We start from the raw sequence: 15588 nt of genomic DNA on the forward strand, positions 1-15588 counted from the left end.
CTCTTTCTGCTTCTCCATCCCCCCTGATGCTCTCAAAATGTTTCCTGTCAAGCCTGGCTCTCTCCCAGACACAGGCTGTGAGGAAAGCTTCATCCACCATTTCACTTCCCTGGATGGCCAGGGCATCTCCAGCTCTGTTCTCAGTCAAATAATGAGTGATTTCAAGCTGTGTTGTCCAAGTATTGTGAGATGATGCCCTGTTTTGTCATGATATGAGTATACATTTTCCTTCTACTCACAGTATATTTTGATCTGAATTCAAAGTACAGGTGTTTTGTTTCTACAATACAGTATAAAGAGACACCCCCCAAGACACTGGGCTAATTTTTTGAGATCTTTATTTAATTTTACTCTGGTAGGGCACAAAGGATGCCTGCATTTACTGTATGATGCTGTGTGATATTTATCTTCCTCTCAAACTCGAGACAGGGCAACATAACTATAGTTACCTCAGCTGAGAGAAACTATGTCTATTCTATCTCATGGTGTCTTCAAATGAAGAATAACTGTCCTTCTGGAAGATCTATTTTAACCAAATATGTTTTATTTTAGTCTAACATAAGTTTCTGGAGTCACAGGAAGAGTACTTGGATTAAATTTAATAGCCTCCAATATACAAGAAGTCTCTTTAGGGCCCAAACCATATGAAGCTACACATTCGGAGACAACAAAAAACAAAGATCAAGATAGGAAGCTGACAAGAAAAATATCTATTTTGCTCCCTGCTATTTCATCCGTTTCACAACAATCAAACAATTTATTTTGCAGAAAATGATGGAGCAGATGAAAAATTCAGATTCCTTGTTTTGCTGCAGAGGAGGTTGGGAAGCCCAAACATCCCCTCAGTCTCCTTCTCACAAGCCTCGGGTCCATCCTAACTGAGGAATGGCAGCAACGTGCTGGATGATAGCGAGGTCTTACTCTCCACAGCTGCTAAACACTGCAGTTATTTTAAGCTCTGAAAACAATTTATCAAATTACAGTTCTGAAAAATGGTACAATGTGAGTCATATTTACTTCACATTTCTTTTTCTGCAGGCTCTTGCTATTGGCTGTGGGTTATTTATTACCTCTGATGCCTGCTCTGAGAAGCTCCTTCCTGGGTCTGTATTTCACGTTTAATGAGTGCTTTTGCAATTTCATGACTGTTTTCTGAAGCTAAGGTGGCACTTTGAAAAGCCTAATGGTTTATGGCCCGTTTCAGACTTCACTGATTCCTGCCAGTTACTATGTACACAAAACCACACACAGCTCCAGCTGCTGCTTCTCCCCCTTTCTGCTCTTTGTCAGCCCATTGAAAGCTTTATGGGCATCAACAGGGACTATCTCACCTCAACAAGGACAAATTAATCCATGGGACTGTACCACATCCAGTGGGGCCACTGGTCAGTGATGGTGCAGAAGGTGGACCACACACTCCAGTGGGAAATGTCCAAGACTCACAGCCTCCTTAGGTTGGAGCTACATACCTACAATTGAATAATTCCATTTATTGCTCAGGGAGGATGGATTCCTTGCTCATGCTCGAGTTGCAGCATTCAAAGGCACAACACAGCCTGCCACCAGCTCCAGCTGGGACTCTCCATGACTGGTTTCTGCCGGGCCTTTGTCACACTCTACCACTCTATGCTTAGACATGAAAGCTTCAGAGCTTCAAGGACACCAGTTGACCTCATGCAAAGAAGCTATGAGCAGGTAACCCACAGATACGCTGTCCTGGCCATCCACAGATCATCAGATTCACAGTGTGTCTTTAAAGTCCTTGGTAGGTTGTGACCAGCATACTTAAAAGCCTGTTTAAAGTTCTGCCTCGTAAGACTGTCCTTAAAAAAGGACAACACTTTCCTTCAAAAGCAAATTTTTGTCTCTGTGGGGGACTGAAGTTCCCTGGGGACTGGTCTGAGACTGAGGAACTCACATTTACAAGAGCAAGTTGTTGCTGCAAACCTCACCACCCGCTGTGCTGAGTGATGTGTCTGCGGTTTTGATCTTACTTTTTTTTTAATGATAAATACATAGTGGCATATGCACTTAAAACAAGCGTGCTCTGGAAAAAAAAACAAACCTCCAGACAAATTTCCCCTGCTCCTTTCCAGAACAAAACTGAAATAAACAACCCAAAATCTCCACAAAAACAAAATACACCCCTGCACTTGCTCCCTTCTGCTGGGGAGAGAATGACAGAACAGATGTATAACAGAAGCTATTTATGTTGGTTAATACATTACTGGGGAGATGCTGAGAGATTGTAGTGGTAAGTTTAGAAGCAACTATATAGGAAATATATTAGAATAGAGCAGATCCCCACCTGCCCACAATGTTGTTCTACCAAGTGTTCATTTCTAAGTGATGTGTCACAGAAATCCTGCACTGGGTTCATGTGAAAAATACATGTGAAATACGGAGCGCGCTCGGAGCCTTTCTGTACAACAACATCCTACGGAAATTCTCACTCTTCTGCTTCCTCCTTCCTTTCACATTTCACAGAAGTGTCCCTCTCCACTCACAACCATGCCAAGGAGCTGTACTTGGAGTACAGGGAGTTATAATAATTCCCATATTTAATTTTTAAAATTTTCTCTTCATGCAAATGATTGCAGTCAGAAAGTGCTCTCGTGTTCCACGGGAAAATATTGCTTTCAATGAAATTGTAATTTTCATTATCGGGATGATTAAATCAACAACATTAAAATAACAATGACAGAATCACTCTCATTTCCCATTTCAAAGCAAAATAAAACAACACTTTGAAATGGTGATTCAAAGCATGTTATTTAGCTAGAGCAAATCTTGTTATTTGAATCAAACCCACTGAACTTTCCCTGACACTTTTTATTAAAGATGTTACCAAATTTGCTATTCCTCGAAGTCTCAGCTTTTCACCTCTTCACACTCCTCCTTGGATTAGAAACCACCTATTGAAATGCCCCCAAAGGAAGACATTCTCTTTCCTAAATAAGAATAACAGTGACAAGAACAACAATGAGAATGAAAATCACAATAAGCTCATCCTAAGGCACGGGGGCTGCGTTACAAGACAGCAACAAAGTTGGAATTTCCTCTGATGGGAAGACTTTCTGAGTGCTCTGCCTGAACTCCTACTAATCAATGATAAGATGATAAAACCTTCCTCAAAGTGGCCTGCAGGCTGTTATTTCTCTGATATCCCAAGCTCGTTAATATTTGGACAAACTGGCATCTGATACATCTGATAACCAACAAGGTGGTGCCCGATCTTCCCCACCATCCCCTGCTGAGCGCAGGGTTACCTCCACTTGTTGTTGGAGCTGTGCCTCCCTCTCAACCACTGAGATTTGATGCCGCCCCATCGTGCTAGAAATCAACCTCTGCCTACTGTCTTCACCCAGAAGACATGTATTTCTGATGAAACTTCCTTTGAAGAGGAGGGAGACAAAGCCCCAAAAAGGAAGGAAAAATTATGTAAAAGTAATCACAAGAGTCATTCAGCAAAAAGTTCCTTTAGGAACTCTTTGGGCTTAGTTCTTACTGAACTTTCAGGCAGCAGAACTATTAACTCAAATGGGAACTAGAATGAAACTCAGTCCTTCTCTAACCTTTCTAAAGGCAAATGACAATTAAAGCCACTCAGTGTACTCCATAGTGTTTAGGACAGACCATATAACTTTTCACTGGGCACTTACTATATTATTTCTCCTTACTTTGCTAGAATTTTTTATCTTCCCTATAATGTTTGTTAAAATTATCTTATTTCTATTTCTATTCAACAAAATAAATGACAAACAAAATTTATTTTCAGTTGGGTGGCTTTAGAAAATTTTGTTTTCATTTCTGTAAATGCCCTCTAAAGATCTCCCCAAGACAAATTTAAATGACATTTTTATGGTCTCAATTTTGAGGTCCCAAGTTCACAGCTGTGAGATCCTTGGATCCTTTCTGAGATCGTAACTGATTCACAAAACTGCACTATGGTTCATGAAGGAAGGTCAAAGAGGAACCTCTTCAGCCCCAAAGAAACAGAAAGATTAGACCACATGAACTGGAAGAAAGTTCAGTGGGGAAGGCAACCCACCTTGGAGAAATATCACATCCTTGCTGCATGAAAGCTCCTAGGGAGAACCAGAGACTGTTGAATATCCCAAACTCATTCGTCTGGTCATTGGCCGGCTGGTCCCGTCCTTCCTCGAATTCCTCAGTGTGCCACTCGTAGGGGCTGAAGCGACTCACCAGGAAGAGGACAACACTCACTCCAATGTAGGCAAAAACAATGCACATCCATATCTCGTAAGCCAAAGGATCCAGAAATGAAAACACTCCCGGTTTGGACTTTTGAGGTTTTTTTATCATTATGGAGATGCCTAAGCTCATGAACGGTTTGGAAAAGTCTATAACTTCTTCTCGAACCAGCGTGATGGTTAATGGTGCCACAGCCACGTCCGCCCTCTGAGAAGGAGACAGAAAAGAGATTTGCAAACTTGGGATAAAACATGTCTACTAACTCCAGCTTATATTCCTTTGATCTCTGTTTAACCCTGCTATCTCAGAAGAAATCAGACAAAACCAATTGCAAGAGAAAAGTTAAAAAGGGAAAGCCCATAATATTGGTGGCTTGCTTCCATTCTATCACTACTGATTACCAGATCTGTTTTGAAATCACAGTGTTTTCTTTTTGCAGCCATCTAACTCTTCGTATCTGACTTATCCACTGATGTCACAGTCTGATGCAGATGATTTTCCCTAAAAGAGCTTTATCATCCAGACATCAAAAGAAGTAAGGAAAGGCCAATCTCCTGATAAAGGATGTCAGGATGTTTACTTCCATCAGGAACTGCTTTTTGATTGCATAACTGATGCAGGAAAAGAGGAAAAATGTTCCAGCAACACTGATGTGCACTCTCCACTTATTTTGCAATACATCTTGGAAATGGAGAGGGAAGTGCATTGAAATGGCTGGTGGCATACACAGTGGAGCTACCAGCAGGAGACAGATCACCCCTGCTCCAACACAGTGTCACAGAGACTTGGGCACTGATGCTCCCTACATGCTTTCCCTTGAAGGGAAAGGGAAAATTAGACCCCTCTGAGGGATGACCTAAACACCACAGATTGTGATCTACCAGACCGAACCAGGTTTAGAAGTGTAGGGTGCAGGTGTTTATGTGACATGATGGAAATGAGTGGCTAGACAGAAAGTAATCTAGTCCTACCATTCACCACTCACATGCTGAGTGTTTGAAATCTTTTTCTTCGTTCATTCTGCCATTATCATGCAAATATAAAATAGAGTAGAATTTGGAGATTCTACCCATGGGAAAGTTTGACCTTTCAATACTTGTTCTTCTAAAAATGTAAAGAAAAAGAATCTTGGAACTGTTGAAAGGAAACGTTTTGACATTTCCATAGGCACAAAATGTGCTGTCTCTCCCTAAATTAAAATGTTTTACTTGGGCTGATTATTTGCATTATCAGAGCTGCAGTCCTCCGGAGAGCTCAGGCTGATGAAAGGCAGGACTCCTTCTAAACTCTAGGGTTTGGATGTGTTCTCCAGTACTAAGAGCAAAAGACAAATGATGAGGTTGGAAACTCACCCCATAAACAAGTTCTCCCACCATGCCATTCCATGTTTTGGTGTCAGGGTCCCGGGCTCCATACTTCCCATCCCGGACAATCTCCAGCCGGTAGTGGTAGCCAACATGCTTGGCAATCTCGGCAGCGAGCTCCACACAGTAGCCTTCGTACCTCTCATTGCCTTCAAACTGGTTGGCATTCTTCTTGAGCATCACATATGGGTCTTCCTGGCACAGAGAAGACCAATATTGAGCCACACTCCACATTCTAGAGGTGCACATCATGGGCTCTGACTAGAGCCCAATGTGCAGGTTCTGGTCCCCTCTAAAAGCTTTAGCTTTGAGTTCCTGCACCAAAGGACACAGTCAACATACAGTGGGCTTATTCTAGAAGGTACAAAGTGTGATTCTGTACTGTGGCATATTCTGTTTATTCATGCAGCATTTGTGTGCAGCTCCTGTGGTGATGGACCTGAGAGGAGTGGAGCAGTTGAGGGAATTTGGGCAACAAACCTTTCAGTGCAGTTCTGCAAAGGGTATTTAGTGCATCTGAGCTGTAAATTTTTAAAGGCATGTCTGCCTGTGTGGGCACAGCCAGAATCAAATCTGCTGGACAGGAGAGGGCCTTAAGATGTTTAACTCAATTGGGTATTGTGTCTTCCCTGCAGGCTTACAGTAAGCAATAAACAAACAAATTAGTAACATTTCTTGGTTCTGCGGGGTAAGCGTATGTGACACAATACATGATACCATACATTATGGGGTACCTATTATTCCTTCATGATTATAGTGGAGATTTGTTTTTAAAGCAATGACTCAGCCTCTCTGCACAATACAGCTTATCCTTCCCAAAACTGCAGCCCCCATTCTGTGGACTAAATACAAAGCACAGGTATGATGTTCCTAATTTACCTATGTTGATGCCACTGCTATCTTGTCATAATCTTTTGTATTTTCTACACTTAAGCATGAGAGCTCTTTAATGCCTATTTAATTAGCCACAGCAATTTTCAGACACCTTTATGGAGCCAGCAGGAAACAGTAAGTGCTATTATTATTATTATTATTATTATTATTATTATTATTGCTATTATAAAAATGATACAGTACAAGGGAGGGTGCACGAGTGGGAAGAGGGAGTCTGCACATCAGAGAGATGAGATAGAGGGAGAGCTGGGATAGAAGTCACAGCACTTACTAGGATAGTCGTGACTATGTAAGTCCTGTTCTGGAGGCTTGTGGACTCATTGCCGCTTTGAGTATCTACAGCTGTTGGAACCAACTTCTCATCTTCATTCCAATAACCAATCTGCCCAACACAAAACCAGGATTGACATCCCTTCGTAATATTAACCAAGATACAGTAACAGGGTCATCCAAACACGATCATCTCTCTCTGTATGTTCACACCCAACAAGAGATCTCCTTTTCTGATTCTTGATGTCTTTTCCAGGGGGACCGGGAAATAAATTTTCCCCCACCGGGAAATTTCCCCATTTCAGGCCTCCAGCCTGAAAATAATGTGCATGATATGCTACAGTAGCACAGTGTTTGTATGCATTACCTTTAGCACATTGTACTGGTGATTATTGCCATTCCGTACCTCATCCCTAAATTGACAGTTCACACTTTCTCTGTGTGACTGTTGAAAATTGTTCTAACAGTGAACTTGCCTGCTGCACGTGCAGGTGCTACAGCGTGATGAAACATTATCCTGCAGCTCAAAGCCTTCATGGAAACAGTGCTGGCTCTTAGGACATCTTGAGACAATAGGACAAAAAAATCAAGTAAAAAAAAAAAGCCCCAGGCCTGGGCCAATTTCAAAAAGTTTGGGGTTATAAATAAACTGAACAGTTGTAATGGGAAGAACTCTCATGTTCAGTTGTGCTTAATAATAATCAGGGATTTGGCCTGATCTATCACTGCTTGCAGGTAAAACAGAGTGCCACGGAATATCACTAGGAAGATCATGGTTAAGGTTATCCATTTTGAGGGCTTGATTTTATAAGAGGTTTTCCATCACTTCATGTAAGTATGAAGCTGCCTGAGCTCTGCTCATATGAGAGGAATTTCTTATCACAGTAAATGGGAAAGGGTATTAACCAGGGCATGACCAGGAGCCTGCTGATGGCAGATTAAAGAACATAACAGCTCAGGAGAAAAAAATCTATGCAGGCTTCTAATAGCTCTTCATTGCACAGACAAAAAGAGCAGAGAGTGAGAAAAGAGCTTTCAAAGCTCTGCCCTAGGGCAACATAAATGGAGACATGTATGTTTGCTTTGCACCTCTAACCTGGTGAATCTAAAATATAATAGGCATCGTGGCAGTGATGTACATGTCTTCCAAACAAATATAATTTCTGACAGTAAATACATAGAAAAATCAAGACATTCAACCACTCTGTTTCTTCTCCTCTAAACTCTTTCCAGACTGCCAACTTATTGAAGTTCAGAGACCCAAACTGGACATGATACTGCCTTTGTTCTCTTATGAATACTTTGTAGCGGAGGAAGACTGCTTTGTATGTCTTCAAAATGACACTTCTTTTATTTCTCAATGAAAATTTGCCTTTTTTCACTTGACTGTGGTGGGCTTTGATCTCATGGGTTGCTACTTGGTCTAAGTATGAATTGGGTGTAGGGACTGTAAATATGAAACTTTCACTATTTACATTTTTCTTAGTTTCAAACAAGTGTTTCTTTTTTCAGGGGACTGAGAAGGTGCAGAGAGATTAGACTGAATGCCTCATTCCAAAATATTTAGTGGCTCTCCTTTATCAATGAATAACTGAGTTATTCTTTGTTCATCAAATACATAGTATCTAAAGTGGGACATAAGCACATAGAGTCAGATTTTCAAAAGGATTAGTGTTTCAAGGGCTCAGCATCCCTGAACAAGGCCAGATTTTTCAAAGAGCCTGGGATAGAGAAAGGGAACAAGATTTCAGAACAGCACAAAGGTCTGTGTAGCTATTGGGATGTGGTTAGTGGTAAAGCTCTTGTCACTTCAAGGAGAGCAGAATTAGGTCAACATAAAGGGTTCACTTACACTGGTTAGGGCAAACAGCTTCTGACTTGCTCTGCCTTGACTCATCCTTGGAAAAGAAAAGTAGGAGGGCAAAACCAGACAGTTGTGTGGGCCTGCGCCAATCCACCATGCCAGTAGCAAGGCTGAGTTGACCAAGCTTTTACTATCCTGGAAAATCTCTACCACACAGCTGAGATGCCTTTGTTGCTCTTGATAACACCCTCTATATGTTGTGGGTTGTTTTAGCAATATACCATGAGTTCTCTCAAGTGCTTGGCTTTGCTCATGCACAAAGCTGGGAATGCACTCGTCGTGACTCCACATTCAAGCTTTCATGAACAGGAGTGTTTACTGAGACCTAACTACACTGTAACTCAAACACTCAGCTGCAATCTGACACAGGATGTCAGGTCACTCTCTGCTTTACCTTTCTGATCCCATCGTGTTTCATCTCAATCACGTGGAGGGTGTAGTTGGTCCTTCGTCCTTTCTCGTTAAACTGAACATTGCCAGACAATCCTTCAAAATGGACCTTAAAGATATAAATATCAATGAAGACAGAAAATTGGTCAGCACCTCATGCAGTGGTGATTAGACAGCAGCAAGAGGGAAAGTGCACAAGGAAGAAGAGTGCAGTCATTTCTCTCAGGTCCGTGCAGGGGAGACAGGACATCTGTCTGACACTGAGATTTCACTTAGGTTCACTCTCTACAGCATGCCTGGCCATAGGCACAGCCATTCTTTCTTTAAAAAACCCTTTCTCTTAAAACATAGTGGTATAAAACTCAGCTCAGCAATGCCTGAGAGCTAAATCACCAATGAGAGCCCATCACCTCTTGGGTCGTGACAGTGAGCTAAATCAGCTTGAACTCCTTGAGTTTTGTGGGGTTTTGTATTTTCTAAATCTGACCTGTAGTCAGGATTTGGTAAAGGATTTGTCAATTCAAACCAGAAGCTGTATTTGGAGGAAGAAGGAGTCTATCAGTTACCAAGCAAATTTAATTACATCTACACCAGACTAATAGAATCCAATAATTTAGTATTGTAAATGAAAATTGCATAAGAAACTTTGAACCATAAATCTCTGCTGATAGCACTGCCGAGCTGAAGTGTTGCTCACATCACATCGGTGTGGCCTTTTGACTTGTTGCAGAAGTGCCCAGCCTGGTATGGAGAAGGGTTCCTAACTGGAATCATATACTGTGTGAGGACCAGGAAGCGGGGACCAGAAACATGGGAAAAAGAGTGTAGATTTGGGTTTCTATGGAGACCACCCATAGAAATGCCACCGGATTAGGAGTTAAAGGTTTGCTCCCAGCCTTTCCATTTACTTTGGACAAACTAGTTGTCCCTGCAACTGAAGTCTTCCCACATGCAAAATGGGGACAGGTATTTAACAGCCTTTTTAAATACTCTGAGATCCTCAGAATAAAGACCCATGGTGAAGAAATGAGGATATTTCATTACAGAGGAGCACTGTAATTAATCTGCTTAAACCGTGTTTGTTTTCCAGCTATTATCACAAAGGTTTGTCATGAAAAGGAACATCTGCCAGTATTTTCTGAAGCTCTTTCACATCAAGAGGTATTCCTAGTGACATTTGGAGAAACCTGTTTTTCCCTTCTCACAAGACACAGCATGCCCATAAAAAATAGATGCACTGGAAAAGCACCATTGTCTTAAGCTCTCCCAAGCCTGCTTTTTTCCACGTCTTGTTTGGTTTTCTTTTCAAGTTCTGATCCATTCTGAAGCTCAGGTCACAGGTGCTCGTGTTTTGTAGCTTTATATGCACTAAAAGGCAGCTGTACAGCATCAATTTCTTCTATCTGAATGAATGAAATCTTAATCCTGTGGTCTCCCTGTGGCACTGAAACGGCAAAAGGGATCTCTGCCATCCATGCTGCAAGGACGCAGCACAACTTTTCCATCATTTCCCATCCTTTGATGGTAAATGTAAAATGCAAAAATGCAGTGCAGAATACAGTAAAGCTTAATTTCAACAGTGCTAAGCACCAGTAAAGTCAACCAGAGACACGGAGCATTTAAGCACATTTGTGTATAAGACATGGATGGGCCTGGGCTCTTTGCTGGGAAACCTGAAGCAGAAGGGTGTTGTTGTGGCTTCTGGTTTACAGGGTTAGTCAGCAGTTAGGGACTGTCTATCTGCTTATTAGATCTGATAACCAAATAATATTTAAAAAAGAATTTGTTAAAAATGATCATAACTTTTCCAAAGTACAGCCGAAACCTCAGTGTATTGCTTTAAAGCAATATTTTGTGAGCACTTTCCCGGGGAAAAAAACCCCAAATAATTATGTTTAATAACACACATTTTTCTGAAATATGCTGGATTTCTGCTTTTTAAAAAATGAAGAATGTTTCATAGTTCTTTTCATTTTTGTTCCTGCCACCCATGAGTCCTTGTCAGGAGGTTGTAGTGAGGTGTGAGGGTCAGTCTATTCTCCCAGGTAACACAACAGGACAGGAGGAAATGGCCTCAAGTTGTGTTAGGGGGGGTTTAGATTAGATAGTAGGAAAAATTTCTTCACAAAAAAAATTGTCAAGCATTGGAAGGGGCTGCACAGGGAAGCAAGTAATGGAGTCACCATTCCCAGAGGGATTTAAAAGATGTGTAAATGTGACATCTCTGGACATGGTCTAATGGTGGACTTGGCAGTGCCAGGGTAATGGTTGGACTCGATGATATTAGATCTTCCAACCTAAATGTTTTTATGATTCTATGGTTCCTTCCTACACTAAACAGAAACAAGGCAATCTGAGAGCTTATTCCAAACATTTGAGCAGAAGTAAATAGAGAAACCTTGTATGTTTAAATAGCTTAGAAAATTTTAGGTGTTAGCAAATGAGAGGTGAAGAGAAAGCCTACTGGGAACTGTTGTAAGAATGGCCCTATTTGTGAGTATTTACAGAAAGGATAACTCAAACCTGCAATCTCAAGTTCTTCTCTTTCCATCTGCCTCTTTCTTGCTGCGTTACCAGATGTTGCATGATTATTAAATTCAAAGTTAAAATTTTGCTAGGAGGCTTCTTTCCCTGCCTGTTTCAGAGCCTTTTATTTTGACCATCACAACTGAACTGGTCAAGCCTTTTTAAAATTATAATTTTTCAACAGAGACAATTTTTGCAAATGGCTTCTCATGTTCTCTGCCCAAAGTCACAACAGTTGAAAAGTTAAGACTTTTGAATTTGTTTTAATGGAGAGATGAGGAAACTTCAGAGGAGATTGTCCAACACACACACAAAATTGTATTTTCTAGCTGTCTAATTTTGATATCTTATTCTCATAAATTCAATAAAGGAAAATGCTTGAGAAGCTATTGCTCATCAGAAGACTTCCAAGTATTTCATGTTTATTAGGTAACTGATCTCCCTAATGCATCAGGGAGGCTGATTTTATTATAAGGGCTCGGAGAAGCTATGACAGTGATTTGCCCAAGGTCATACAGAAAGTCAGTGACAGGCTTGGGAAGAAATTGAATCCAAGCAATAAAATCAAATCAGATGCAAGATTTGGCTTTAAAGGAATTATTGTTTACAAGTAAGCCAAACCCAAATAAAAACAAAATACTTGGGGAACTTTACATATGATACAAATAAACCAAATTAATGTTGTTCTTCTTGCCTTCTTCCCAGTTAAGGAGAGAAGATGGGATAAGCTGTATGTAGATAACACTGAAGTAGCATGATTTTCAAGGAAACCATCTATTTCTGTTAGAAAAAAATAACCAAAGAAAAATGCTAGAAATGAATGTCATTCCTGAAGTTTAACGAAATTTTAAAATATTCTACCTGTCTAAGTATTTGATAAGAGTATTTTTTCTCTATTGCTGTAAGTTTCACATCATGTTTTTGTTTATTCAAAAATCTAAGTTTTATGCAGGATGAAAAAAACAAGATTATCAGATTTGAGGAATAAACTATTTAAGTGGCTGTTACTAAGACTTTTATGGATCCTCACAGTATGAAATGAGCTATAATCTGCACTTTGAGAACATTTTGATGACAGCCAACACATAAGGCAAAATTCACATGCATTCATTAGCAGCCTGGAACTGAAGCCGAGTTCACCGAGAGTTAAAGAATCTGCAAAAATTATGGTCTGAGCAGGTCTGTGTCGTAGGGAGGGGAAAATAAAAATAGGAATCCTTGATTTTATGGGATAATATTTTGGCTTTTCCATCCCAGAACATCAACAGAAGAGCAGGCAAAGACACATCAGATGGTACCAAGAAAAGCAGTTTGCTGGGTGCAACCCTGAGGTTTTTAGGAGACCCGGCTCCCATGTGGAAGGTTCAGTTCCTCATCCCCAGTGATTCCAGTGAACATTTCCGCTGTTACCCACCCCTCTTCCCCCACCCGCGGGCTGAATTCAGCTGAGCACACATCCTTAGGGTTCCAAACCTGCTGCAGCGCTCTCTGGATGTCGATGCCTTGCCCCCAGGGCACGGCTGGGTTGGCAAGGCAGTCCCCGGCGTTGCCGCGGCGGGAGATGTCGATCCTCTGCCTCCTCAGGTTCTGGAACGCCTCGGCCATCACCCGCACCCCGTCGTACGTCAGGGCCGACGTGTACTAGAAAGAGAAGAGCAGTTGTACAAGGCCCGCCAGGGTGAGCTGCCCCGGCTGTGCTGCACTGCTCTGCCTCATGGTAACTTTCCAGGTGATTTGCTCTGTTGTCACCCTTCCATCTATGAAGTTCAACTGCCTCTTGCTCCCTGTAATCTCCACTGACCTGTTGACTCATAAAAGTTGGTTTTGCTTTCGCAACTGGGAAGTGAAGGAGAAGCTCCAGGTGCAGAGTTAGGTTGCACTCCCTGAAGAAGGCTCAGCCTTAAAAGCTGTTTGCCTGTTACCCAAGTCTTTGTGACTAATTAGATTCAGTGACCTGAACTTTTGAGGAACTCATTATACTGTGTAAATGTGAGATATGTGAAATCAAGACACAAGAGACTTTTTCTGGTCGCAGACGGAGACCAGAAAACTCTTTCTCCACCTGCAAAAATTCTGCAAAAGATGAGTTTATTCAAGCAAAAACTTGTACAGAAATCAGTGTAAAACCCTTGTCATGAACCATTAGAGCAACTATTACAATCAATTCCTTTTCCTGTGATTTCCTACCTATTTATTTGTTTGTAACTTTCTTAAAACAAAAATTCCAAAGTTAACATTTCTATTGCTGAGTGTTTGTAGCAAATGTATTTGTTTTCAAATGTCAGAGAAAAAAATCAACCTCCCCCTCCACCCATCTCTCAACAGCTTCAGGGCCTTCTGTGTTAGGAATTAAAATATTTTCCCCCTCTGTTGTACATACTGATTTGAAATGCCAAAAAAGAACATCTGGAAAGACTTTATTATCACTGAATGTCTAGTAAACAAGTCAAAGGTTAAGGAGTTAATGAGGCTTTTATTTCTTATATATTGAACATCATGAGATGTTTAATTCTTAGCTTTGAGGAAGGTAAAAACTGGGAGATGGAGTGAATACACTAAATTGTGTATATCTTAAGAGGCAGTAACTGCTGCCTAGTAGAATTTAGACAATGTTGAGCCACCTGTTCATAATTATATTGAGAGTTTCTCAGAGTGAGATCAAAGAGCTCTGTGTAATCACAAAGAGGTGAGTATACCTTTAACAGGGCCAGATGGACTCAAAATTAAATGTATTCTTTTATATCACTTGCCTTTGGCCTCTTCCAGTCCACACGTGGATGCTCTCTGGCATCATTATTCCTCCACTGTTGCATGATCTTGGCAGGAACAGTATCTGTGTAATTCACCAGCTGGAAGCCTGTTACATTGGCTCCACTCTCCCTGAATTTGGTCAGGTCAATATCCATGAATCCCTAGTACAGGAGAGAAACAGGAGAAGTTCATCAGAGGAACACATGTCTGGGTGGATAAGATGAATTTTGCCCGTCTATGAATATGGCAGGCAGCTCAGGAAAAACCTCTTCCCTCTGTGAGGTAACATCCAACTCAAGAGAGACACCACTTCCCTGACCATGGTGTGAACTTGCCTTTTTCCCAGGCTGGACATATCCTGAAGCTTCCAGGAGACAAATTAACAATAGGTCATTTGCAAGAAAGATATCAGAGTAATGGAAAAATGCACTGACTAATGCTCGGGTGAAATTAATAAAATTTATAAAATAAATCAAAGAGAATTTTTCACTCAGCTCTAACTTTTATACAGAATTGTTCACCCAGCCCTAACTTTTATGCACTCAGTCAGCACTGGAGAGGCTACTTCTTCTCAAATCATAGTTTATAGGGAAAAACCAAACCTGAACAATGAACTTTCAACAGATCAAGAAGTAAGTGGTTGGTCAGCTTGTTAAAGGAGTCTGGCTATTAGAAAAGCCAGTTTACAGAATTTGCTAAATTGGGAGAAAGAAAAGCACTTGTTTTAGACTTCAGATCACTAACAAAATACATTTTTTTCATTTCCTTACTCTTCTTGTCTACTTCTCACTGCATGTGACGAACACACGTGCGCAAACACACGTGTGTATTGATCAGGTTGGCATTGCAGAATTAGTCACTCCTCTTGAGTCAGAGGTGAAAAAATAATTAGAGACACACAGCAATATCAAGAAGAGGTCGTTTCTTGGTGTCTCAGCTTTGATCCCATCTCTGCAGCACTGCTGCTGTGCAAAACTGTTTGTTGTGCCTCCTTGCACAAAGCAGGTGCTTGAGCAGAGGCTCTGCCTTCCTGCTCGGGCTGCTGTGTGGGGGACACAGGCCAGGCTGAGGTCTGGTGCCTTTTCTTTTGGGGTACAAACACAAGAGATGTAGTCAATTATTGGCACTAGTGCCATCAGCAACCTTAACGCACAAAGGAAGATGAGTGGGAGGACTGTCACAATGCAATCACTTGAGCAGCAGAAGAGCTTTTTGAGCTCTGCCCTCCCGCTGCCCTGATGGTGTGTGTTCTCCTCAGGCTCCTTCTCAGCCTACCACTGGCTTTCTCCCTCTTGCTTCTTCTTAGAGATATGA

General features: G+C 41.3%; 1 protein-coding gene across 8 annotated transcripts in view; it reads right to left on the minus strand.

The window, feature by feature from the left end:
- The window catches only part of GRIA1 (glutamate ionotropic receptor AMPA type subunit 1), a 120805-nt gene that overhangs the window by 31863 nt on the left and 73354 nt on the right, over positions 1-15588 (minus strand). For all 8 annotated transcript variants that reach the window (XR_004359713.1, XM_032702556.1, XM_032702558.1 and 5 more), the window contains 6 exons: positions 14274-14435; positions 12997-13164; positions 9002-9106; positions 6745-6855; positions 5568-5774; positions 4052-4422 (listed from right to left, as the gene is read on the minus strand). Coding sequence is in view for 7 of the 8 variants with exons in the window: in XM_032702556.1 (XP_032558447.1) it covers positions 4052-4422; positions 5568-5774; positions 6745-6855; positions 9002-9106; positions 12997-13164; positions 14274-14435 (1124 nt within the window). In the remaining variant the exon portion in view is untranslated. The remainder of the gene's footprint in view (positions 1-4051; positions 4423-5567; positions 5775-6744; positions 6856-9001; positions 9107-12996; positions 13165-14273; positions 14436-15588) is intronic.

This window comes from Chiroxiphia lanceolata, chromosome 15 (assembly GCF_009829145.1).
Source record: "Chiroxiphia lanceolata isolate bChiLan1 chromosome 15, bChiLan1.pri, whole genome shotgun sequence".
NCBI lineage: Eukaryota > Metazoa > Chordata > Aves > Passeriformes > Pipridae > Chiroxiphia > Chiroxiphia lanceolata.